General features: G+C 41.5%; 2 protein-coding genes across 3 annotated transcripts; one reads left to right on the plus strand and one right to left on the minus strand.

Moving 5' to 3' along the window:
• LOC117265779 (organic cation/carnitine transporter 2-like) lies at positions 1–15118 on the plus strand. 2 transcript variants are annotated; one of them, XM_033640477.2, is made up of 12 exons: positions 1–206; positions 4149–4407; positions 6868–7050; positions 8452–8555; positions 9122–9276; positions 9430–9601; positions 12062–12194; positions 12413–12513; positions 12816–13030; positions 13380–13562; positions 13738–13873; positions 14838–15118. In XM_033640477.2, exons 2-12 carry the CDS (start codon positions 4201–4203, stop codon positions 14905–14907), a joined length of 1659 nt encoding a protein of 552 aa, XP_033496368.1. In that variant the 5' UTR covers positions 1–206; positions 4149–4200; the 3' UTR covers positions 14908–15118. The 2 variants fall into 2 exon arrangements, with proteins under 2 accessions (XP_033496368.1, XP_033496376.1); XM_033640485.2 differs by having other exon boundaries at positions 4152–4407.
• Positions 15109–27526, minus strand: slc22a21 (solute carrier family 22 member 21). The gene is made up of 10 exons (XM_033640465.2): positions 26608–27526; positions 26233–26336; positions 25563–25717; positions 25281–25452; positions 22454–22580; positions 20571–20668; positions 18472–18686; positions 18067–18249; positions 17473–17608; positions 15109–15553 (listed from the first exon to the last, which is right to left on the minus strand). The coding sequence occupies exons 1-10, from the start codon at positions 27001–27003 to the stop codon at positions 15472–15474; spliced, it is 1668 nt and encodes a 555-aa protein (XP_033496356.1). The 5' UTR covers positions 27004–27526; the 3' UTR covers positions 15109–15471.
• Between the last annotated feature and the right edge of the window lie 216 nt (positions 27527–27742).

Consider the following 27742-nt stretch of genomic DNA (forward strand, 5'->3'; position numbering starts at 1 on the left):
CTCACAGGTACTGCTAATGTAAATGGTAAACGTGAGTCGGACTGCAGTCTGGAGAGCGAAGTCTGCCTCACCAAGAGTCAGGAGCTTCTCAGAGGAAAGCCTGGGTACACAGACGACAAGAAAATGAAAGAAGAAGAAGAAGGAAACGGCCAACTGTCTGACAAAAACATGTGAAGAAGTAACACGTATGACAGGCAGAGCTGAAGGTGAGAATTGAGGAAGACTAATGTTAGCAAATGAAACCTGCTGTATCAGGTTCAGTTTTAAATCTTCAGTGAAGACGCTGGTGTCGTATTAAAGTAGAGAACTTAAGGCAGGCCTATTCAATCAGCGGCCCGTGGGCTTTATGCGGCCCAGAAGCAACCTCTGAGTGGCCAGGGCAGGGATTGGTACAGAGACCCGGGCTGCATCCCAAGTCTCTTAAAATTACTGCTAACCACCTTATCTAGCCACCTTATCTAACTGTTGAGTCCCTCCCACTTAGGAAAACATGCAAGGAGTCAGGAGTTAGGAGTGAGGAGCGAGGATTGTTGATTAAGAGACATGAGACGGCCTTACTCTGAAGCGTCACATAAAGCGACGTCCTATTCTGGTGACGGCGCGACAGCTGGATCTGCTGCACAACAGAGCCAGCGTTTGGCATACATCCCAAGTCCCATTATATTCGCTGATCAAAGCCGCGTGCGTGATGTTATATCAACACGTGTGGTTCTGGACATGAGCAGCTGCACATTTAACAGCCATACATCACCGACAGTCCGCTGAACAACACAACGGGTTGTGAATGAAATAAACTTAATTACAACATGACAGTCTTGCACGAAATATCATCAGCGTTACTCTTTGTAGTCACGTAGGCATGTGAATTACAGCATTTCATTGCAAAGAATGCATGTAACGGGTACACTTGCAGCAGGGGCGCTAGATAAAAAGCGCAGGATCCACTCAGGCGATCAAGGAGTGCGCTTGATGCGGTCTGCTTGGACTTTTGGATGGCGGCTGCCTGAAGTTGTCGGAATTGCATCTCTGTCATTCTCACCCACAACGAAGGCCACCAGTGACAGTCCAATAATAAGCTGTGAAAATGACATGCATGCACATCCCCCTTATTCCGCGGTCTCACGCCATCTACTGAGCATTTGAGGAAGTGCAGACCAGATTTTACTGTGCATGTGCAATCCCCCCATGTTTGACCCCGTGTCTCAGCCTTCTCTTGAATAGCCTTGTTAGGAACCTCTTGTGTTACCTTACTCATCGCACCTAACAGATCCCTCCTAACGCCTAACGCTATCTCCTTACTGGCAAGAATAAGAGACATGAGATGTCCTTAAAGATGGCGGACCCCGAACGACTTCCAGTTCAAGTCAGGAGTTAGGAGTTGGCAGTATACAATTTAGAGACTTGGGATGCAGCCCCGGTATTAAATGGCCCAAGGCAAATTTAATCAAGACTGGTAGCTCGCTGCTAAAAAATGTGGCCCATCGACATTTTTAGGTTTAAAAATCTCACCCAGTCGAATTTGTAATTGAATAGCCCTGACCTAAGGCATCCGTGGGGCCAAACGTGGGGGCAAATAACACTCCAAAGTTGCACTAAATTTTGGCGAGGGGAAAAGGAACATTGCCTTTTTCAAAATGGCGTATTGAAACCGTCTTTAAATTTCATAAATTGAGTATTACTGGAAAACCTAGAGTTGACAACCATATACAGTACAGGCCAAAAGTTTGGACACACCTTCTCATTCAATGCGTTTTCTTTATTTTCATGACTATTTACATTGTAGATTCTCACTGAAGGCATCAAAACTATGAATGAACACATGTGGAGTTATGTACTTAACAAAAAAAGGTGAAATAACTGAAAACATGTTTTATATTCTAGTTTCTTCAAAATAGCCACCCTTTGCTCTGATTACTGCTTTGCACACTCTTGGCATTCTCTCCATGAGCTTCAAGAGGTAGTCACCTGAAATGGTTTTCCAACAGTCTTGAAGGAGTTCCCAGAGGTGTTTAGCACTTGTTGGCCCCTTTGCCTTCACTCTGCGGTCCAGCTCACCCCAAACCATCTGGATTGGGTTCAGGTCCGGTGACTGTGGAGGCCAGGTCATCTGCCGCAGCACTCCATCACTCTCCTTCTTGGTCAAATAGCCCTTACACAGCCTGGAGGTGTGTTTGGGGTCATTGTCCTGTTGAAAAATAAATGATCGTCCAACTAAACGCAAACCGGATGGGATGGCATGTCGCTGCAGGATGCTGTGGTAGCCATGCTGGTTCAGTGTGCCTTCAATTTTGAATAAATCCCCAACAGTGTCACCAGCAAAACACCCCCACACCATCACACCTCCTCCTCCATGCTTCACAGTGGGAACCAGGCATGTGGAATCCATCCGTTCACCTTTTCTGCGCCTCACAAAGACACGGCGGTTGGAACCAAAGATCTCAAATTTGGACTCATCAGACCAAAGCACAGATTTCCACTGGTCTAATGTCCATTCCTTGTGTTTCTTGGCCCAAACAAATCTCTTCTGCTTGTTGCCTCTCCTTAGCAGTGGTTTCCTAGCAGCTATTTGACCATGAAGGCCTGATTGGCGCAGTCTCCTCTTAACAGTTGTTCTAGAGATGGGTCTGCTGCTAGAACTCTGTGTGGCATTCATCTGGTCTCTGATCTGAGCTGCTGTTAACTTGCGATTTCTGAGGCTGGTGACTCGGATGAACTTATCCTCAGAAGCAGAGGTGACTCTTGGTCTTCCTTTCCTGGGTCGGTCCTCATGTGTGCCAGTTTCGTTGTAGCGCTTGATGGTTTTTGCGACTCCACTTGGGGACACATTTAAAGTTTTTGCAATTTTCCGGACTGACTGACCTTCATTTCTTAAAGTAATGATGGCCACTCGTTTTTCTTTAGTTAGCTGATTGGTTCTTGCCATAATATGAATTTTAACAGTTGTCCAATAGGGCTGTCGGCTGTGTATTAACCTGACTTCTGCACAACACAACTGATGGTCCCAACCCCATTGATAAAGCAAGAAATTCCACTAATTAACCCTGATAAGGCACACCTGTGAAGTGGAAACCATTTCAGGTGACTACCTCTTGAAGCTCATGGAGAGAATGCCAAGAGTGTGCAAAGCAGTAATCAGAGCAAAGGGTGGCTATTTTGAAGAAACTAGAATATAAAACATGTTTTCAGTTATTTCACCTTTTTTTGTTAAGTACATAACTCCACATGTGTTCATTCATAGTTTTGATGCCTTCAGTGAGAATCTACAATGTAAATAGTCATGAAAATAAAGAAAACGCATTGAATGAGAAGGTGTGTCCAAACTTTTGGCCTGTACTGTACTCTATACACTATTGTCAGTTCTGCACACAATTTGACCAATATTTAATTAAAGTAGTCTCAAAGATTTCACTTTTCCCTCATTATTCACTGGAGGGCATTTTTCCATCCCAGTGCACATGTGGCGCATCACGTTTTTTTAAAATTAGAAAATAAGGTCTTAACACGGAGTAGATACAAAATACACATGGAAAAATGATTAATTGGATTATATTCCCATTAAGCATAAAAATGTACAGGGACCCCCACACACCTGTTGCATGTGGACGAGGGGCCCACTTTTGTAAATGTCCCCCTGCTCGTATTTCCTAACTGCTGGTCTGAATGTAGATGCATTATTCGGCAGCTGTAGCTTATATTTTATTGCCTTTCTTCAACCAAGTGAGTGTTACATGTATTTATTTTTAAAGTGTCCTGTTAAAACAGCACAAAAATAAATTAAAAAAAGCATAGCAAAGTGGCTTTAAGAACCCTCAGACTGGATAAAGCACAAAAGTCCTGCTAGTGTTGTGCATTGCAGCTCAAGTCATTTGTCTGGACAGAGATGAGTGACTTGTTTACTGTTTATACATGTGTGTATGGGTGGCAGTTTTGGCTATAATATTGGACATAAGTGTCTTTTAGCCTTTTTCCACCACCACACTGTCGTCAGCAGCAGTCCTGAGTGCAAAGACTTGCATGAGAAAGTTTTATGACACTGTTACTCTCCCTTTCATTTACGCTTAGGTATGCATGTTTTATCCAGCAGAGGGTGTGGCTTGCTGACAGGTGAAGTGAAGTTAGGTGAAGCAAACCATTTGTTTCTGTTGCAGCAGAGAAAAACATCATCGACACGACACAGGCTTTGGAGGGGACCATCCTGATATGAAGGACTATGACGACACGATATCTTTTTTGGGTCAGTGGGGAGTCTTCCAGCAGATTGTCTTCTTCCTGCTCTGTGCCAGCATCTTGCCCAATGGATTTGGAGCTTTCTCTATCGTCTTCCTGAATGACATTCCCAGTCACCACTGTGCAGTTCCTGAGGTTAACCTGTCCAAGGATTGGCGCAATGCTATCATCCCGATAGAGGTAATTAGGTTTTTGAACACAGCTCCTGGAAATAAGGAATGTTTTCTCATTCTGAAAGTTACACAGGGTTCCCACGGTCATCATGAAATTCCTGGAAAAGTTATGAAATTAGAAAAATCAATTCCAGGCCTGGAAATGGTTTGGGATTAACAGAATGTTTTTTGGGGAAGAATGATTCTTTGTTTTGACTTTTGGTTTTGAATTTGTTGTGGCTAATGTTTAACGTATATTCATAAAAACGCCAAAACATCTCTAACGTTATGTGAACTGTGTTCTCTGTATTACAAATTTAAAATCCAGTGCTGCGCTGCGTGACTATTGCAACGTTACTACTAGTATGACGTGGTACACATCGACAACACCAGCATTGCGTCATTGCTGAGGCTGCGCTCCCTTTTTGGGGGAGAGAAACCGGAACATCCAGAAAAACTACTGTGTAGTGGGTTAACCAAGGCTTTCACACTGAGATTTGAGAATTAGAAGACGTGTGACTATTCAGGCAGTGTGGTAAATCATTACGTGATGCTGGTGACGGAAGTTAATGTTAGCTTGAGTAGTTGGCTGCTGCAGTACAGTCAAATAGTATAGCAGCATCAGACTGTCATCTCCAATGAAATCTCAGCTTAGATCAAACAGTTGGCCATCAACAGATGGCACTAAAAACAGATAGCCTGACGCAACCTGGAAATTTAATCAAATGTCTATATTTGATTAAATATCTTATTGTCGGTCATTGACCCGCTTGGATGGAGGAAACTTGGTGCATGACAGTGATCAACTTTAACTTAATAAGGTACTGTGGATGCTCAGGTTCAGGAAAAGTTACAACACAATTTTTAGACCTGTCCATCAATGAAGGTTTGTTTAACAAGAAATAAATGCACACAAACATAACCAGTTGCATCAACATCTACAGGATCTTTGCTTTTCCACCCAAAAAAGAGTGTTGACATTTTGTGAAGTGTCCTTATGTGGTCCGGTATATTGACATATGCCGCTAGTTGGCAGTGGAAACATCTAATGAGTCAGCAAAGTTAGCTTCACTAGTTGTTTGTTTATCTGCAAATGCCGGGGAAGTTCATGTTTAATAATATATGTCTGTATCGCGATATAGGAGCACCCATGTTAAACTATTTAAATAAAGCCATGGAAACGGGGTAAAATATCATGGAAGAGTTATGGAAATGTTTTGAAAATTGATTGGTAAAAATGTTTGGTAACCGTGTTTACACTGATTTAACAAATACAGAAGGGAACCATGCCGAAAAAAATATAACGGTCTTACAGTAATGCTGCCATAGGCATTTTAGACATGTATAATATTCTGAAGGTTGTATATTTGCTGTGTATGCTAAGTCAATAACTGAGAAACAATCAATGAAAAATAACTTTCCAAAACAGTCCTAAACAGACAATCAATTCGTTGTTACTGTTCTTTTTAAATGTAAATAGATTATCTAGATGCTATTTGACCTCAACGTTAATATTCTGCACTCATGTCAGCTCTTGACGGTGAGAACTTAAGATATTTAAGTATAGATTGTATAACAGCTATAATAATGATGGAACAGCACAACAAAGGAAGTCACAAGATTTGCAAAGATTTAATTTTTTTTTGTGACATTACTGTTGCTGAGCCAGTCATTATGTTACATTACAATATTTTCATGATCAGATATGTAGATTTGGAGTGAATGTATTTTTTCGCATCTGCTCTGTAAACTTAAAAAGGTTGATAAGGCAGTCAGGCTACAGTCGTGTTTAATGTGAAGGTGTTGTGACACAGCAAAGGTACTGTGAAGACACAGCTGTCAACGTCATGTTGTTGCATCACAGTTTCAACACATTTTATGACAGAGTACTGCATCGCAGGCACGTGCACAGATAGACCTCAGGTGGCGGCCCTCTGATTAGATAAGCGCCCTTTATTGTGAGACATTTCTTTTCGATTTCTTTTTCTAATTAAATATTTTAGTTTTTAAATTTGGCCCATGGCATCGATTCTCTAATAAGAGCATGTTGTAATGCCTGACAACCGCATTTGAGTTCTCATTCTGACAGACTGCAAGAGCCCCCTGCCCCTCCCTCGTCAACTTCCCTTGTCACAGTCACTACAGTTAATGCACTTAAATCGAGCGCCCTGCAGAGCACCATCACGTCACCCTGTGACCTGCCTTCAACGACAGCCAGGTAACGATAGTGTTTGGCCCAAGCCTCGGTATTGTATGTGTTGATCTACAGGAGCGTAAATATGTGAAAGCAGCACAGAGTGTTACTGCGTTATATTCTGTTCTGTTTTTATCTTGATTTGTCATCTGCCACCTCTAACATTATTTAGATTAATATTTATGAGAGGTGCCCTTTTTTTTTTTTTTTTTTTTTGCTTGAGCACCTGTCCCATAAAATGTCTGCACGGGAATGTTACTAATTACACAAATTTGGTGTCATTGTGACTGTGAGGTGGTGAACGGGAAACAGGAGCTGAGCAGATGCAGCAGGTACAGGCTGGATGTGGTCCGAAATCTCTCTGCTCAGGGATTCATCCCTGGCAGGGACGTCAACCTCACTGACCTGGAGCAGGAGGGCTGTGTGGATGGGTGGAGCTACAGCAGAGACATCTACCAATCCACCATTGTCTCTGAGGTGAGGCTGCACTTTTACTAATATAGGAGTGTTTGTTAGTATTTATTTAAATAATAGTAACTGAACAGTGATTTGTCATAAAACCTGACTGGAACTGGGGTTGCAGCGATATACCAGTTTCAAGGTATACCATGATATATAAGTTGATGTTTATCATACTGTGTACATGTGCTTATCTACAATATTGAAAAAAATGCAACCAGTTGGAGAATTTCCCCTTTAAAACCACAGTGTGTAGGATTTTCTCCCATCTAACGTTGAAATCATATATTGTATTCAAACAGATGGCGCACTCTAGCGCCTCACTGTTTCAAACATGTATTGCAACAACGGTAGCCGCTGTGTACCAAAAAGCTATGATAACACTGATGAAACCATGTCATCCGATACTACACGGAATATTCATTCAGGCTCCTACACAGACACACGCGACGTGAGATGACAAACCCCCTCCTCACCATGCTGGCTGTGTTTACAACGTAGGACTGTTGGGGCGGGTGTAAATCGACACAAACCAGTCACGTCTTGTCTTTTGACAACTGACAAGTGGCTCAACCTCACACGCCTCATCCCTCTCCTCGTATCACTGCGCCGCTGACAGCCTGATGTTGACCCTCGCTTTTTGAATTCGCCAGTCATGTTGCCTTTTTGATTCCCTTTTGCACTTTCTTGGCGACGAGGATTCCGTCTCCCGTGATGCTGCATATGCATGATCCTGCGTTGTGCTCAAAGAGTGGGACTTTGTTATGCTGCAGTAGTGCCGGGGCAGTAGGGTAGCACCTCTTGTTCCTCTCCTTCGGCTTCTCAGTCACACAGCGCTGGCCTGGCTCTCACCGAAAATGCTGAAGGCGGATGTATTCTCAAGATGGCGAAATGTTATGGAACCCCCCAGACGACTTACCCGCCCAATGTACAAACAAATATGTAATTCTGCTTTTATGAGAATAAGTCGGATAATTGGTGGAGGTAATAGTACACCTGTGATGACATATTTATGAATGCAGACAGCGATTTTTGCCAATAAACAACTGAAAACGCTACACAATGTCCCTTTAAGGTTTCAAGTTGCAGTTATAGTAATAAAACATTTGTTCAACCAACAATAATCCTTCTGTTTTCATTCCTTTAAGGGTCATTCTGACTGATAATAGGATTGATTTTGATATCCCCATACCGTGAAACCGCAATATTTTCTGAGACTGTTATCGTACTGTGAAAATCTCACACCGCTGCAACCCTAACTGGAACACATTGCACATGAGAAAATGAATTGTCCAACTGTAGCCATCATATCCAACTTTTTCTAGTATTCTGCTCAGGAAGGAAAGGTTTGACTGTTTTACAAATTACAAATGGATCTTCGTTCTTGGTTTGGTTATTTTCTTTGCATGGATATTCCAGTTTGACCTGGTGTGCAGTGATCAGTGGAAGCAGCCATTCACCTCCACAGTCTACTTCCTGGGAGTTTTAGTCGGATCCTTTTTCTCAGGACAGCTCTCAGACAGGTACTGAAAATACTACCTCAAAATGAAATTATAGCACGTGATATTCTTAAATCTTGTCATTTTTCCTAAAACGTCCTTACTCAAATTTTACCTAAAGAAAACAGTGATGAAAACAGTGACAGTGTACTGTAGACATTCATATTCTTAAACTTTAATACCTCCTTTTTACCTCCGCCAATGAGGTTATGTTTCTCAGTTGGCTTATTTGTTGGTTGTTTTGTTTGTTTGTTTTGTCTGTTTATCAGCAGAAACTACTGGCTGATTTTCATGAAAGTTGGAAGGGTTTAGCATGCAGATCTGAATCACGGGGGAGACAAACAATCTATTTTTCTCTTCACCGCCCTTGTAGTTACATCATGGTGCTTTGTTATGTAATGCTGCAATGTAATGTTTAATCTATGACCCAAGATTTTATGCAGTAGATACAAAATATTGCCCCTAATGGTCAGTGTTTGTTCTAAAACATGGAAAATTAAAAGAAAAAAAAAGATCAGTTCAGACTAATAGAGTTTTTAGCAGCCTGTTTTAAAATTGCTCTTACTTTGTTGTTTGACTTCTCACTCTAGGTTTGGAAGGAAGCCTGTTTTCTTTACCACCATGGCTCTTCAGACTATTTTTACCTTCGTTCAAATGTTTTCACCCTCTTGGACGGTGTTCTCCATCCTCCTCTTTATCAGTGGTTTGGGGCAGAGCTCCAACTATGTAGCTGCTTTTGTGCTGGGTAAATGTGAAACTCTAAAGCTCTAGTCACAACCTATAATACTTTTTTTTTTTTTAAACAGTTAATAATCTGTATGTGTCTTCCTGTATCACTGTTTATCACTAATATCCTACTGTATTACCTGCACTTCTCCCTCTTCCTCTTTCTTTCCAGGCAGTGAGATGTTAACTGGAAAAGTTCGTGTCCTGTTCTCCTCACTGGGTGTGTGTCTGTGTTTTGCCATTGGCTACATGATGCTGCCTCTCTTTGCTTACTTTTTGAGGGACTGGAAATCTCTATTGCTGGCTATCTCTCTGCCTGGCCTGCTCTACATCCCCCTCTGGTGGTAGGTTGTGCTCATAACAAGAAAATGTGTTCATGATGAGTTTACTTCAGCATCCATCCATCCACGTCAGTGGAGGTCCCAGGTCTTGTTGATGAGGTCCAATGCAGTTGCAAAGAAACATTTTTTATGGCATGAGGTTTTGGTCCTGATTGACCAGTCTCCTGCCAGAAGGGAGTGTAACAAACAGTTTGTGTCCAGGGTGGAAGGGGTCGGCTGCAATCTTTTCTGCCTGCCTCAGAGTCTTGGAGGCATACAGGTCCTGGAGGGACGGTAGATTGCAGCCAATTACCTTCTCAGCAGAGCGTATGTTACACTGCAGTCTGCCCTTGTCCTTGGCTGTGGCAGCAGCATACCAAATGGTGATGGAGGAGATGAGGATGGATTCAATGATGACAGTGTAGAAGTGCATCATCATTGTCTTTGGTCGGTTGAACTTCTTCAGCTGCCTCAAGAAGTGCATCTTGTGCTGAGCCTTTACAATGAGGAAGCTGATGTTTAGCTCCCACTTGAGGTTCAGGGTGACTCCAGGAAGTGAGAAGACTCCACACCTTCAAAACTGGGGAGTCACACAGGGTGATGTGGGTGGGTGCGACCGTGTTCTTCCTGAAATCTATGGTCATCTCCACTGTCTTAAGAACATTGAAGTCCAAGTAGTTTTTGGCCATACCAGGTCACCAAATGATCAATATTACACCCGTGTATGGAGTCATCCCTGCCAGAGATGAGCCCAATGAGAGTGGTGTCTCCATGAACTTGAGGCGCTTGACGGACTGGTGACTAGAGGTGTGGTTGTTGATATACGGGGAGAAGAACAGAGGGGAAAGGACACAGCCTTGAGGGGAACTGGTGCTGATGGCCTGGGAGTCAGATGTGTTTCCCCGGCTTCACGTGCTGCTTCCTGTCCGACGAGGAGGTCTGGGATCTGCCTGCAGCAGAGCTAGGATGATTGTATCGAACGTAGAGCTGAAACACTTTGGCGTTTCACTGCCAACCAGAAAGTCCAGTAATTCCACTGAAGAGATGAAAAAAAGTGGGAAATAAATTCACTGGTGTTATTTTCCAGATGTTCACAAGCAGGCACCAATGACCTTGTGACCATAAGTCCTAGCAGCCACCTTTCATGTCCCCAGTCTCCCCTAGGATGCAAGAAAAATTCTTCTGGAGGCGGGAGTGGAAGACCAGCCAGACGTTCCCAAATCTGCCTCACAACATGTTTGGGTTTACGAGGTCTGTCCAGAGGCCTTCCCCACCATCTGATCCAACTCAATAACAAGTAATAAGTTGACCGCTCTGCTCCTCTCTCTTTACCCAAGGCCCAAGACGTATGGCTGCAGATCTGATGAAAGTACCTCTGCTCAAACATGGTGTTTGATACGGACTATCCATGACCAGCACAGAAGTCCAATAACAAAACACCACTGAGTTATGGATCAGGCAGGCTGTTCTTCCCAGTCCTCCCCCTCCAGGTTTCTCCATCATTGCCCCTGTGAGTGTTGAAGTCCCCCACTAGAACTAAAGAGTTCCTAGATCGTATCTTCTCCAGTGCACTACCCAAAGACTCCAAGAAGACAGGATGCTCTGAACTGCTGTTTGGTTCATGAGCACAAACAATAGTCAGGGACTTCCTCTCAGTGACTCACAGTTACACACAGGCGACCCTCTCAACCTCTCCAACACAGCAGTGGTCAGCAGGGACTTGTGAGTAGCCCCACACCTGCCTGGCACCTCTCACTCTAGGCAACTACAAGAAAGGAGCAATCTATTACATTTTCAAGAGTCTGGTTTCAGACCCTATAGATGAAACTATTTGTAGTTGGTTATACTCCACCTTCCACACCAGCTCTGGTTCCTTCCCCATCAGAAAGGTGACATTCCACGTCCCTAGAATCAGTCTGTGATGCCAGGGTTCACATGCCTTGGTCCCTGCCTTTGCCTGCTACATTACATACAACGTGTGCGACCCCAGTGCCTATCCCTGTGGGTGATGTGCCCACAGGACAGCAGCTGCATGTAGTTCTAAGTTTAACTTACTATGCATCGTCAAGATTTTGCTAGTCTCGCTCACCAGACCTTTCTCAAGAAAAGAAAGGTCTGGCTGCGCCGACTCTCACTTCAAGATTGGAGGAAAAAAACGCCCCGGCTTTTTTTATTTCTTTCAACCAATCACAATCGTTCTTGGCGGTGCCACAGCAACGGTGCGCTTGAAAACTGCTACACAACCGGAGGTGGTAGGGCGGGACTTCAGCGGGTGGCTCGTTCCACCCAATGAGAGGCTGATCTATGCAGCGAACTTACACCCACTCAGACTAAGATTTTGCTCTTGTTAGGAGAAAAAATAAAAATCTGACTCTTTCACCAGAGAAATATTCTAATTTCCACCCACATCCTTTGTTGCCTTGTCCTTTAAGCTCCTCTGATCCAGCCTGAACCTTTCTGTTTCTCTGTTGAATACTGAGGCAGGTTCATCCCAGAGTCTCCTCGGTGGTTGCTCTCTCAGGGAAGAGTGGAGGAGGCCGAGGCCATAGTGAGAAAGGCGGCTAAGAAGAACAAAGTCGAGGCTCCACGGGTGATCTTTGAAGATTACATTGCACATGTAAGTCTGCTTTGACTTAATCATCCAGAAAAAGACACAGAGACCTGCTTGAAGACACATTGCTAGTACAATTTATACTGCAAGGAACATGAATGTCCGTACCAAAGTTGATGGCAATTCTTTTAGCATTTGTGATATTTTATTCCGGACCAAAGTTGTATGACTGATCATCCGGCTACAACAAACTGCTGGTGGGACTGAGGTTTTCTATCTTACAGGCTTATGAGACAAAGACAGATTCCAAGGAACAAAACAATGTCTTCGACCTGCTGAGGACAAAAAACATCAGAAACACAACGGTTATTCTGTGCTTGTTGATGTGAGTATACAGTCTGAGCATTTCAATGACCAAAGACAATTAGATTTTATGTATAACTGACAGTTGCTAATTTACAGCACTGATGTTTTGTCCTCTAGTTTACTCATAGTGTCTTTTTCTTTTACCTTCTTTCTTTTTATTGGTGTTTTTGTTCTTACTATCTTGCATGCTATGATGTTGTGTCTTGATGGCATTGTGGATGAATAAGTTTGCTATAAGTCTGCTACACTACATGTTATTAAATGCCATCTTGATGCAGATTTCCATTCAGGCATCTGTTATCGGTGTCTCTGTCATCACAGGTTCACTATGAGTTCTGGATACTTTGGCCTGTCCCTGAACACATCCCGACTTCATGCTAACCCCTATATCAGCTGTTTCCTCTCAGCAGCTGTAGAGGTACCAGCATACATTTCCAGCTGGCTGGCACTACGATACCTTCCGCGACGTCTGTCTCTCGTCTCTATCTTGATGCTTGGAGGAATGTCTCTGTACTTCATTCAGCTGGTGCCTCAAAGTAAGCAGTATCATGGCGTGGTGCATTACAGTACATACATTTCCAAGGGAATAATTTTGGGCCTGAAAAGACTGCTCCACACATTTAGCACTGCACTTCTATAACATTGTCAGACTCATGATGACAGTTTAAAAAAGTATATAGAAATTGATGTAGCAGAACTGGAGATATCTTTTTAAATCCATGCAGTCTTCTTCATTGTCAAAACCTGGCACCTTCATTATCAATAATGCAACTGTCTTGCAGGCAGTCCACTTGGGTGTGTGCTAATAGCAGCTCATAATGTAACCATTTAATTTTTCCTTTTTGTTTCACTCTGTTCTTAAACAAAGCATTTCTTACGTTTCAGGTTTATCAGATATGGCTGTTGCTCTGGAGATGCTGGGTAAATTTGATTTTACCATCGGTTCTGCCCTGATGCTTGCCTACACAGCAGAGCTTTACCCAACAGTGCTCAGGAACACAGCAGCAGGGACGTGCAATGCTGCTTCCAGAGTGGGCAGCTGCATTGCCCCTTTTTTGTTACAGCTGGGTGAGTAAATTAGTCTTAAATAGAAACTGAAAAAAGATTTAATGACAGATTTCACCTTTTTGTATTTTAGAATCTCCAGACACACTGATGAATTCCCATAAAGTAAATTCTTACAGTGCACATACACAGGATCCATGACCCTTCCTAATCCTAATTTTCCCTTCTCCTTGGATAGGTGTATACTTTAAGTATCTGCCTTACATTATACTGGGAACTCTATCTGTTGTGTCTGCCTTCGCTGCTCTCTTCCTGCCAGAGAGTTTTGGACGACCTCTACCTCAAACTATACAACAGATGCACAAGAGAGAAAGGTGGGTTCCTTGAGCAGTACATACATCTCTGTAAACAACTTCTATGTTAAAATTTTCATATTCACATGAAGTCACAAGCAGCAATGAGTGAATTTTGGGCTTCAAAAAGCTGAGCAAAGTCACTTCAGCATGCTTTATTTGATGTGAGGCCAATCACACTTCATAATTACAGTGTGTGCAATAGTTGCACACTCAAAGTCCTGCCTTTTGCTTACCCTTTATCAGATGTGAACAAAACTCACTGAGTACGTTCAGGACTTTGTGCAGGATGTCTCCACAGAGTTTAATCAGGATTGCCCAAAGATAACTTGAGTTATGGCCTGCTAAGCCCCATCTGTTGTGAAGAGATTTTGATTGATTGCAGCCATGTTTTTTGACCAATCATGCTCATTTGTTATAGAATTATGTAGCTCCACCCCACAATTCTGTATACCAAATTTAGTGATGATAAAGTCTAGTGCAGTCTGAAAAGAAGACATCATATTACTGTTTTTCCCCATCATGCAAATTAACAAAAAAATAAATCTGTCATGGCGGACTTCTATGGGTCAAGAGGCCATTTTGTAGAGCACATTGATCTGGGTATGTGTGTCAAATTTAAAGTCAATCAGACTTACAGTGTAAGGGACGTGGCATTTTCAAATTAGCGTTTTTGGGGGTGAATTACAGCTCCACCATCTGGACGATTAAAGTCATATGTCATTGGAGGCATTTGCACATCCTTTCCAGTTATTGTGCTAAGTTTCTAGCTCATTTAGGCTCTCAGCAGTATGAGCCACAACATAAGATGACAAATAACATACCCGCACACACTCAGTAGAATTCTGTAGTCAATGCACCTGTTCATGATGATGATAATGAAGATAGTAGAAGTGAAAAAATATTCAAACATTGCAGATTTTTTAGTTTTTCTGTCTGCTGAAAACCAAATGGTGGTTTGTTTATTTGTCTTTTGTCCCAACAGCATGAAGTGCCCATTCATCACAAGAAAAGAAAATTCAAAAGCTGTGGTGTTTTTTGAAAGTCGACTCTGATTGTCTAAAATGTTACTTACGTGAGTCATTGATAAATGTTGTACTATTTATTGTGTGTTGTTGTTACTGTTTACTGTGCTTACAATTCAACATTTCTACACAAAATCACTACAAGTGGATTCAATCATGTGTACAAAATATATACTTGGAAACGAAATATAAAATATTCAAGTGTTAAATGAGAAGTAAAAGCTTGTATCATAAAACTTTACACGTGGCTACTTGCTCTTTTTTTTTTGTTAAGTACACTATTTTCATTGTTTTCCAGTGAACAGCAGCATCATGTGAGTACGGTAACAACTGCATTGGTGTTGAGCATGTACACTATAATGCATAGAGGATTGTTACAGTTTCCATACTACAGTATTTTGATGCTGTCACAGGGAAAACATTATTTTCTCCGTATTTTGTGGAGATATTTTCGGACACACAACATATTGTTTGAATAAATGTTTCTTGGTCCTGTTGAAGTCACATACAATAGCAGTGCTTTTAGTTAAATCCAACAAGTGCCCATGATGTCCAGTCATTCGCCCCAAGCTGTATATCAGTGCCGCTCCTTGTTCAAAGAACTGGAGACTTTCTTTCAGCAGCATTTTCCTTTTCTTCGGTGTGTGTGAGTGTATAAGGCGTCTTCTGACAGCACCTGCAGTAAAAATTAAAGGTGACACAATAACAGTATGATTCAAATTCAGAACAGTGACATCCAGGCCTGTTTTAGACCTAGGTAGGTGAACAAGGCAGTTGGCAGCGCCATCAGCTGGGCCAAAAAGAGGAGGGAGAGCATTTTATATAAGATTCCATAAAAAGTACATGTCTTAAACACATAGAGTGCGATATATGTTGTAAATGCATTTCAGTGTGCTCTACATATTGAGTTAAATATTCATGCTCATGCCATGAACTTTTTTCTAACTTAATTTTGTATTTTTTAATAAGACTGAGGATTAATAGTGCTATAGTTGTAACTATAATGTCTGTTTAAAGGAACAGTTTGACATATTTGGGGAATATAGCTTCATGATGGAAAGTTGGAACTTTCAGGGAGGGAGTAAATAAGTATATTTCCCAATATGTCAAAGTCTTTTTTCGTGTTCAGTTGGTTATACTGTGTTGTTTGCCTTTATCTGTTTACATATAACTGGAGCTGCTAAAAGAAATGTCCCTTGTGGGAGAAAGCATGAGCACGGGACAGATGAGAACATATCTTAGAGAGTACAGTGTTTGAACTGCGAGAAGTTACTCATTGAGCAGCTTAATCTTTTTACAGTCAGTTAACTGGACTGTAAATCTATCAAAGGGCAGATGTTTTTGTGCATTCACGTGAACAGTGAACAAGTTAATTGTCTTAAATTAGACAATTGTTTGAGCAGTGTTGGGGATAACACGTTACAAGAGTGCCACGTTACAGTAAGCAGTAACAAAGTAATTTAAGATGTTACTGATAGGATTTCTGATAATACTACATTTCCTATGTCACGTAAAGTGTTACCACCCGACATTTAGTGTTTTGTGTTTTTGTTTTGTTTTTAAATTCATCAGCGCTGCACCACTTCCGCCACAAACAAAAAATATCCTTCAAAGGTTTTTGTGTCATTAAACGCAGTATTATAAAATTAGGCCCGTGACCGGCACATCTGAGTGATGCCTACATCTGCAACATATCCCATTCAAGTTTCTGTGTCTAAAGTCTGCTTGAAAGCATCGGGGGTAAAGTGTTTTTTTTCCCTTGTTGACACATCTGGGTGATGCCACTGAATGTGCATATGCATGGTGGATGTGTTTCCATTGACATACTGTACAACGACAAATTAAGGCAGACACTCCCTCCGCCTTCATATACACAACTGTCTCTGGTGCTGTTGTGGCTGGCTGGCAGGCACATCAGGAACGCGGGTTTTCCAGCTCTACCGTTTCATTTTATGCTCATCATAGTAATTGACTTGCACGCTAATCCACTTCTTGTGCTATACTCAGCATATGTCAGTTGTGTTTCATATGACAGGCCTACAAATATTGATTCCTGTCTCATGATTTATCAGACTCTGATCCTTTTTGCCTCCCCGTCCCTGTGTTCAAGGGTATCGGTTTGTTTAAAAATGTCCAGGCTATTTAATTGTTCTATGTCATCATTCAGACTGGTACAGTGGTTAGCATTGTTGCCTCACAGCCAGAGGGTTCCTGCTTCGAACCTGAGGTGGGGGATTCAAGCCTCAGGGTGTGGGAGCCCCTCTGTGCAGTGTTTGCATGTCCTCCCTGTGTCAGCGTGGGTTTTCTCTGTGTACTCCGGCTTCCTCCCACAGTCCAAAGACATGCAGGTTAATTGGTGACTCTAAATTCTCCGTAGGTGTGAATGTGAGTGTGAATGGTTGTCTGTAGGCTATCTATGTGTCAGCCCTGTGATAGTCTGGCGATCTGTCCAGGGTGTACCCTGCCTCTCGCCCAATATCAGTTGGGATAGGCTCCACAAACTAAGAACTTTACAAAAATATAAACAATGACCAATCTGAATCTATAATAACACAGCTCTCTGGGAGACTTCATCACAGGGAGGCATTGTCTTACCCCGGGAAGTGTTGCATGTGACTGATGGTGTCAGGCAGAGGCATTCCATAGCTCTCAGGCAGCAGGAGACTCAGCAACCCTGACAGAGCCGTAATGCTTCCCATGAGGATGTAAGGCAGTGAAACAGAATAGCTTCCTGTGGCAACACATCAAAGGAGGAGACAGTGAAATACAACCCCTGGCCAGAGCAGTTAAAAACAAAAAGACAAAAGATGGAGAGACTTCGATGTGGCTGCATCAGTAGTTTAAATCCGATCCACTAAATCTTAAAGGAAACTTCTAAATTTATACTGAAAGCTTTGGGTTTTACAGCAGGCTGCTCTATCTGATCTGAGTGCTAATCAAGCCTGCTTTTATGTTTTTGTTCCAGTGACTTTTGTTCTTGTTGTTGTGTTTCTGTAGAGGCACCAGCTTCTTGTTTCTAACAGTGTCAGGGGGAAGCTAGTTGCCAGTTGGGGAAAGGAACAGGCTTCCATCCACTTCCACACATGTGACAATAGAGTGTCAATTCAGATACACAGCCCTTTTCACCTAGCAAGTGTGTGACAGGACATGGAGTCACTGCAGTGTAAGCAGAGGTAAGAGCATCCTTACTTAAGTAAACAAAGTATGGGGCAATGATGCTGCCTATTCTGGAGGCCATGGAGCAGGTACCCACAGCCGTATTCCTCACTACGGTTGGGTAGAGTTCGGCTGTGTATGCGTACACTATAGCAAATGCTGTCGTCACTGCGAACTTCCCCATCATCTCCAGTGCTACGGCGAGAGAATTCAGGTCTAGAGGGGATAAAGAATTAAATTGTTAGAGGTTGATAAGATGAATACTGAGATTCTCCTCTTAAGGTAAAAGGTATATCTGCATATCTATGCTTGCATGTGCACAAGTCAACAGAATTTTGCATCTGAACATGCTGTATAATGATATATCATGGCCTTACATAAAAGAATAAACAAGAGAATGGCAGAAATCAAGGCTGCATTGCCCACTGAGTGTCATACTTGCTGGTGTGAGCTGTATGAAGAGTAGAAACAGTCCTCCCATGAAGAGGGTTGAGAAAAGACTCAGTCGTCTGGAGCACCAGCGAAACATAACCCATGACAAAATGTAGGCAGGCACCTCTACCACAGCCGACAGGAAACAGTTAAAGTACGCGTTGCCGTGAAGGTTCGCCGTGTTCAGGGAGAGAGCAAAATAAGCAATGGTCAAGGTGTTCCTGTGGGGATAATCATTAAGCATTAATATCAACCTAAACTCAGAATTTCCAAGATCAAAGTCATGAATTTACTAGAAAAAAAACAACAACAGGATTTTCTCTGTGGTTATAAAGTCACAAATCTGTGAGAAAACACTTTACAAGACATAGTCAACCTCATCACACATTATGCTCCTGGTAAACAGGGAATCTCAGCAAACATTTAGACATTTGTTTGAACGTCCAATCAAGAGGTCCTGGTACCAACATCCAGAACTTACCTGTCCATCAGCTCGACATCGTTCCCGGAATTCCTAGCCACATTAACATTAACATGAATGAGCCTATTTGATTATTCTGCCATAGTTTATGTACACAGTGTGCATTCAGCAGTCTTACACATCCTAAAAACTTAAAGTAATATGTCAGCTATATCTAGAAATAATAAATCATTATTGACTCACACAAGACACAAACTCCTGGGTGAAAGTCCTATGCCTGAACCATTCATTTATTACTATTCCTCCATACGCGGACTTTGTCGCTCTTTATACTATGTCACCTGAATTCCTGGCATAAAGCCCTGAATTTGATTCTGTGCTATAATCACAGGTACTTCCTTATTGCTAAATCCAATTGCAAAGAATCATTTGATTGGATCATCAACTGCAGGTGTAATACATAAAAAGTGGCAACATCTGTGGTGTGATTATTTTTTTCCAACAAAAAATTTGACTTAAATCTGTTTAATCTCTAATCTAATTTCTGATTTTTTTTTTCCTCATAGCATTATGGCTTCATAATCTTTTTCTAAAAGCTTTTTTCTTGTTAATTTTCCACTTAATCTCAGAGAACAATGAAGTTGTAAATTTATGGAAAAAAAACCCCTAATCTCAGAAATTCTGATGTTTTCTCAGAATACTAACTCCCTCCCCCAGCTCCATATTTCTTTTATATATATATATATCTTTTTCTACCAGGTAAACAGCTCTAAAAAGAAAAAAGAAAGAAAGAAAAACAATATATACCAACTGCCTAGTACTAAATGGCAGAGAAAGTTAGCCCCTTGCAGTGGAACAGAGTGAAGAATTCAGCATCTGAGGAGACAGATATTTCCCCGAAGAGTTAGTAGAGAGCAAAACAGAGCTAAAAGCAGTGGGTACATTGGACTTGAACTCATCAGGTGGCCTGAAACACGACTCTAAATAAATGCATATGTTGCTAAATAATTGCTAAACATGTGAATTAGCTTGAAAGGTAACAGCATGTCATTTTTGTGTTTACAGCTTCTTTCTGCTTGTTTTGTAAGATTGAGAAATGTGACAGCATATATAAATGACAGCTGCAACAACTGCTTTCTGTCTGGTTCTGTCCAAAAGCATCAGTTTTTTTTAATGAGTGAAAACCTTGAGTTGTGATGACAGACATTGGATCAGGACAACATTAAGCTTTTGCATCCTGATTTGTTTTTTGGAAAATCCTTAAACTATAGAAATGTATATGCAGCTTGGAGTTTATCCACCTGCTATGATTAGCTCCTGACTTTTCCCCTGTACAACTAATCTAAACTAACTTTTTCTCAATCAAGCAAAATTCAAACTGCATCTGATTCAGTGAGGAGGTGAGCACAGGAAGAACACAGGCATACTGTGCAGTTACATAAAAGCTGATCTGGATCTTAGTTGCAGGCTTCACAGCACCTGACAGATCATTATTTGTTGTTAGTGAAATGGGCTGACATGTGGTTGAGGTGATGCATGAACAGGCTGAAACTGCGTGCGCATGTATGTGTGTTTGTACCAGCGTGTGTTCAGTCTACGTCTACACGTGTACTTCGGTGTGTGTATTGTGCATGCAGGGTCACTGTACTGAATGTGGAGGTCAGGTGGGACAGCAGGGACTCACCAGACCAGCCACAGCGTGACAGAGATCCAGCGGATGTTTCGGGAACGAAGCAGGTCACAGATGTTGTGGGCCTTCCTCTTCTCACATTGAAGTTCAACCTGTGGGGCGGCGGAGCCCATGGAACAACAAACACTTAGCAAGCAGAACCATCAGTCTAGAAATAATTTCATTAGAGAGACGCTTGTGAATGCATGGCCACTTGCTGAGGGGACACATGTACGTGCACGTGTACACACATATAGGACCCCAACGTCAGGATCAGGATTAAAGGAGGCAAAAGTTCAGTTTGACAAAAACTGAGGGGGGCAGAAATTCTTGTAGTAATTAGAAACAGAGGAACACTGAGTTCACTGGTTTATTTTTACAATTTAAAATGTCTTGCTTGGTATCTACCTTTGGTCGCAGTTCCTAAAAAATGATATTTGTATGCATAGTACTTAACAAACTGTCTAAAATTGCCCTCAGAGGATATATGATTTTCAGATTTTTTAAAATTTCAAATATCGTTATCAGTATTTGCCTCAAAAAGTCAGGTCATTATACATTTTCTCTTCATCCCATCCCCTTTTTCAGTCCTTTGTCAGTGCTGCTACTGTTAACAGTGTTATCATATTGTCTTTGTAAAATATTCATGCATTAATGTGCCTGCTTCACATTCAAGCAGATTTTTTAAATTTTGTATTGGAATAGTACATTCCTAAAGTTTCAATACTCATTATTTCCACACAACATACACGAGCAAATGATTGCAAAATTGAAGCTGCTGGTGAACTAAAACTGTAGCTTTATAAAATCTACACAAACAGCAATATAACTATGATTACAGCACACATGAGCTTGGTGTTATAAATGAGTCGTTTAACCACAGTGGTGTTTTCTAGAGGGAGTTTTCCTTCCATCATAAAAAAAGCCTGTCTTGCAGTTGAAGGCTGAATACTTCAGTAAATCACTGTTGTTAGTAATAGAGGGTAAATGTTGGCAAAGCCTTTGTCAGCTGCCATCCAGACTAGTGTTCACTTGTGAACCGTAAATGATTACACCACACTGAGCAATGAACCCTAAAATGTGCTCTAGACCTTAAAAACATGACAAGAGAAAGCTGATCAGCAAGAAACCCAGTATTAGCAGGGAAGACTGGTGTGAACTGGTTAATGGCTTCAGTGTAAGAGTTACAGGTGCAAAGAAGTCTTGTGTTTTCTTTAAAAGCATACCAAATCATTGTTGTTTGCTGCTGTCTTGAATTTAATTCTGACTATTCTAGTATAAAATATTATTTGAAATGAATGGACAATTAATGTTATATTTCCTACAATTCTAACAATTTTAATGATCGCTCTTCCTCAGCCTGTCAACACAGCTAAATAAACCTGAACTTGTAAGTACACACATTTACATTATCAACACTACATTACCCAGCATCTGTGCTAAAAACTTGGTTTTGCTCATTTTGTCTAGATGTGTGTTGAGCTCTGTTTGTATTGTCATTAGCCCGAAAGGTGAAAGATCTGCACAGCCAGAAATCATCTTTAAGCAACTGCGGTCAGACCCAAATTCAAGAAATGGCAAGTAACTTTAAGTCATATTCAAAATAAATAATGACAAAGAGAGGGATATTTTCCTCCCTAAAAATATGTTCAAGTAATAATATGTAATGTTTTTTATAGCGTAAAATACAAATAATCCCATGATGAACTATATTCTGAGAAACAGTCACTGGAAGCTATCTGAAAAGAACAATTTAATCCCCTCCTTTCCCCAATAACTTCAACAACCTGTGTATTAACTACCTTATACAGCTATATCTGATTACTACAGGAGTCAGGAAATCCCAGGACCTTGGTGTTAATTCACTTACATGTGCCACTTTTTTTTTTTTATCTCACCTGCAAAGGACTAAAGATGACCGGCGGAGGCTCGATTTTGTTCCTCTTAGCAGCATCTCTCATTATGGCCTCAGCCTCTTCTACTCTTCCCTGAGACAGCAGCCACCGAGGAGACTCTGGGATGTACCTGCCTCATTACACGTGGAGGAAAAGAGAGAGAAACCAATGTTCAGTCCCCTGGAAAAGAGCAAAGGTACTTTTTTTTTCATTCTATTTTGAGTCCCCATAATGCTGAAATGAGTCCCCATAAAGACCTACATAATACTACCTGTAAAGCCTTCATAGATTTGTATAGGCTGATGCCGTTGTGTTTATTAGCCTGGCAAGACATAGTATATTTATTTATGTGGAAAAAAATGCACAGATTATACTACAACATGCAACTGTATAAATTGTACATATTTTTAATAATTTAAAAGTGGTAAAAAATGTCCATTACAAGTTTCCAGTGGTACATTTTTAAGTATTTTGTTCGACCAGTGGTCCAAAGCCCCAAAAATATTCACTTCACTATCAAAGAAGACCTGAAAATATTTTTATTTAAGAAGCTGTGATCACTGAATTTTGCTTAAAATATTATTAAACCAGCACTTTTCAAAACAGAATCTGATAACTGATTCTGTCTTTCAATTATCTGATTAATTGACTTATTGTTTGAGCTCTATAAAAGTCCATCTTGATAGTTATATTGCAGGACTGATACCGATTGATTGATTGACCAGCTTGAAACCAGGAACATGCACAAGGACTTGCTAAAATTGAGCACCAGCCCATTTACCATCTTTTGCAAAGTTGCCCCTCGAGGAAATTAAATAATAGAACTACAATAGGTCCACATTTATTTGAGTTAGACCAAAAAACAAACAAACAAAAAAAAACAGCATGACAGAACGTGACATAAAGCGCTGCCCTATGTCCTTGATCATGTGACTCTGTTGTTGCCAACTGTTAAGGGCTCCAGAGGGCTGAGTCTTAATTTGTGGAAATGATGACAAATGACAAATGGTATAACCAATGGGATACCATGTGAATAAAAATCTCCACATACACTTCCGAACAACATGCAGCTTGTTACATAATGCTGACAACGTCACATGAAACAATCTTAGCTGGCTAGCTAACTGGCTAATATATAGGCATCAGACTACATGCAATAGAAAGATGGCAAAAGAAGAAAGAGATGAGGAAGGCAGCTAACTGAAGCCAATTTTACTAGGAATGCACCGAAATGAAAGTTTGTGGCCGAAGCCAAAGCCAAATAAAATTAAACGCTTGGCCGAATACCGAGTATTGTTGTTTAGTTTTTCATTAGTTTTTGCAGATGAACCCCCTCCTGATTAGTGTTGTCACGGTACCAAAATTGGGACCCACGGTACGATACCAGTGAAAATATCATGGTTCTGAGTAGTATCACGATACCGCAGAGAAAATGAGGCAGATGTGCCTTTTGTCATTTATAAAAAGATAAATCACTTTTCTACAATACATCAATGATATTTCAATGGAATAAATTACTTATTGACTTATTCATACTTCAAAAACAGCATCAATAAGTGATGAACATAGGGGGGATCAAAATAAAATAAATAAATAAAATAAAAATCAACCAGCCACTCTCCTCCCCTGACAAGTCCCTTCATAAGTTCAGAACAGTCCCTAAAGTGCGGTGAGGTTTGTGGACTGTTACCTGCCACAAAGAGAGAAATGTGAATGGCTCATTTCTCCTCTGATACATCACATACCTGTGTGCCGCCATGGCTCGGCTGTCCAGGTAGTACTGGGCAGTCATGACACCAAGAAGAGGACATTATTGGAGCCGGACTTCTCAGTCGCCGGTAAGCCGTTATCTTGCACCGCAGAGCACTATGGCCGCCGTATTTGACAGGAATACGTATTCCTGTCTGTGTCTGTGACCCCCGTTCAACCCACAACCAGCGGGATTTACCTTTCGTTTCTGCTGCTGGTTGAAATCTGTACTCACACAGCGTGCTGAATGATTTATTTTGCTCGCACAAAACTATTTTTAGTCGCAAATGCGAGTGCGGTGCCGGACGGAGTAAAATATCACCACACTGCCGACATTTTACTCCGTCTGTCACCGCACACTGTTTAATTGCTTTATCAAAACACGCCGCTATTATTCGGCCTTGCTTTTCACTTATTCCACCAAATACCGAATGTGTGTTTTTTGCAACTGAATATATTCAGTTACCAAATATTCGGTGCATCCCTAAATTTTACATAGTGGCCAAACATGGAATTACAACATCCAGGTCCACCACATGATGCCATGGGGCCCAAAGAGACATTTTCCTAGACTTAAATTGGGAAGTGGACGTCTGTAAGTCAGTGGACATTTTTTTGAGTGTCAAACCCCTGCAACATGACTCATTTCACTATTAGGATTTGATCCATTCACTCCGATAACATTTCAAGAGTCTAGAAGAGCCGAAAGATTTAATTGTTTAATCCCCATTCAAGTTAGCTGGTTGGCTGTAGAAAGTGTCCAATGCGCTTTCTCTATAGGCCCCATAATGCGGAAGATCTGGGTATTTTCATACTGTGGGAATCAAGTTTTTTTGGCATCATGCATTCAGGAATGAATGGGGCCCCACCTCCAACACTGTATCCAGTATTCTTTATACATTCATTCAGTTTCTCAGAAACACTTTTTTACATTAGAGCAACAGCTCCTAAAAATGCCTGTGCACGTCCCTGCCTGAATCTAAAGCATTGCAAAGACAGAATTAATGTTACGCAAACAGTTGACATCATAGACAACCAAATATGTAACCAGACACACACGAGCAAACACACACCTACCTACCACCAGAGAGGCACACAGAGGAAGCCAGGCAGGGTGAGGCCGAGGAGAAGCATCCTCCAGTCTCTGATGAAGTAGGCAAACAGCGGCAGCAGCATGTAGCCCACAGCAAAGAAAAGACACACACCCGCGGTGGAGAAAATGGTCCGAACATGTGGGCCCAATATCTCCGTCCCTTAGCACAAGAGAAATGGGAGGGGTTCAAAACACAAGGAATGAATGAATTATTGTGAACAAGCAGCTAAATACATCTAAAAATCAACAAGTAGCGGTGAACAAAAGTACCTAGCACAAACGCAGCCACATAATTGGAGATTTGTCCCAACCCGACTACAAAGTATATGGCACAGAACATGGCCCAGGATGGAGAGAAGACCTGGATGAATGTGAACACTGTCTGGACCGCCATGGTGACAAACAACACCATTTTTCTCCCATACCTGAAAACGATTTTTGGAAATAGGACACATAAAGTAAGCATGCTGTGTCGATGGAAAGGTCGACCAACCTAACCTAACACATCGTATGGTTTACCCGTTTCAAGCAGCAGCTCACTGTGCACTACCTGCCCAGCACCAGACAGCGTTAGCGACTAGTTGGTGAAAGAAGTGGAACATTTAGGTCTACAACATGGCTGTCGTGCTGGAAATCCTTAAACATTTTATGCTGCTGACACTTCACATGTTGCAGCTCTTTCTCCATTTAGGACGCAGTCAGACTAACTACCTAAAGGTGTGAAACTGAGCTTTAAATTGTACTTTGACATCCACTAAAAGCTAGAAAAAAAGAAAAAAAAATCATGTTACTTTGAATTAAAATAAAATTAATTTAAATTAATTGACAGTGCAAAACCTGTTGCTATGTTGAGGTCTGAAAGAGGACATGGAGTTGAAGGTCACAGAGGGCATTTGTGTACAGATTACCACATGCATGGCCTTAATCTTTTGTCCATGACCTGTCAGAGAGCTGTCCTGAAATGAACGAGCCAGTGAGAACACCACAGAAGAAGAGAGAAGAAGTCAGCGGTTTCTTCCACCTGTCATCACACACCAGGTCCCACTGTGAAAACACACACACACACACACACACACACACACACACACAGACATGCAGTATGTAGAACAGAGTAGATCAAGTACAGTACACAAAAAGTGTCACATCCAAAACAGCATATGTATAGCCTATAGATAGATAGATAGATAGATAGATAGATAGATAGATAGATCCCAGTCATTTCACCAGCATTATAGCAATATAATTTCCTGTCCCTCATCACAGAAGCAGCTGCAGCCTCCTCTCACATCAGGAGCGGTGCAGTTAGGCTACAAACCTCAGAAATGATGGTAGAAATGTACACGCTCTGATCATACTCCCATCCATCCAAACAGCTTTCTGTTTGCACATTAGTCAGGTTAACATCAACGCCTGGCAGCAAGCCCCTGTCCGAGAATCTCAGCACATCTATAAGCTTGTATCTGGAGCACTTGCTGGGCACCGGCGCGCCGCTGTGGCTCTCCTCCAGTGGGATGCTGCTGTTCCTCCATGCAGCGGTGAGGTTGATGTGCGCGGGAATCAGGCAGCGGTGCGGCGGCGTGTCGGCGACGAACACGACGGACATGCCGGTGAAGCCGTTCGGGATGATGCTCAGACAGAGGAGATAAAACACCTGCTGCTGGAAACGTCCCCATTCCCCGAGGAAGGCTGTTGCAGCTTCATAGTCGTGCATGTTGTTTTTTTGGTTGATGCACGGTGCGGGTGCGCAAAGTTAAAGCAGACAGGGATGGAGGACTTTGGAGTGGGCTTTTCAAAAGCACTGGTTTTGTTTCGGCTACTAAACCATCCCACCCACCACCCGCTGTATTCATTTTTGGCTGCACTTTTACTAAATTAACCTTGAAGATTAATTGGCATGTCATTATAGTTCAGTAAAGATCAGCACCACAGAAAAATAGGCCTACAGTTTCAACTTTGAGCATCCAGAAACACATGATTTCCATGTATTTCATACTATTAGAATAACCTACATTAAGGCCCATAAAATAAATTTCATCAGCTTATCATTGTATTGATCAAACAAACATGGCCCACAGTGACTCAGTGTAAAACTGCACTTGTCAGCTTTACTTAAAAGCTATTGACACAGTTGGTTGGCACTCAGAAAGATCCTTATTCTATAAAGAAAGGACTTTTTAACCCGTAGATGCACAAGTGGCTCAAAAATGACCTGGTGATATGTTTTTCTTGCAGTATCCCTTTAAGGCAAAGTTATTATTTTAAGAAATGGTAGTTTTTGTATTAATACCCAAACTGTCCATATGTCAGAAATGACCTGTATTAAAATCAATGTGTTTATACGGCATTGGTTCTCATTTTGGTTAAGAATAAATTTAAAAATTTAAAAAATAATTTTTTTAATTACAACAACATTACACACAACAGCAATAGAATTGTGTGTGTGTGTGTGT

This window comes from Epinephelus lanceolatus, chromosome 11 (assembly GCF_041903045.1).
Source record: "Epinephelus lanceolatus isolate andai-2023 chromosome 11, ASM4190304v1, whole genome shotgun sequence".
NCBI classification, from domain to species: domain Eukaryota; kingdom Metazoa; phylum Chordata; class Actinopteri; order Perciformes; family Serranidae; genus Epinephelus; species Epinephelus lanceolatus.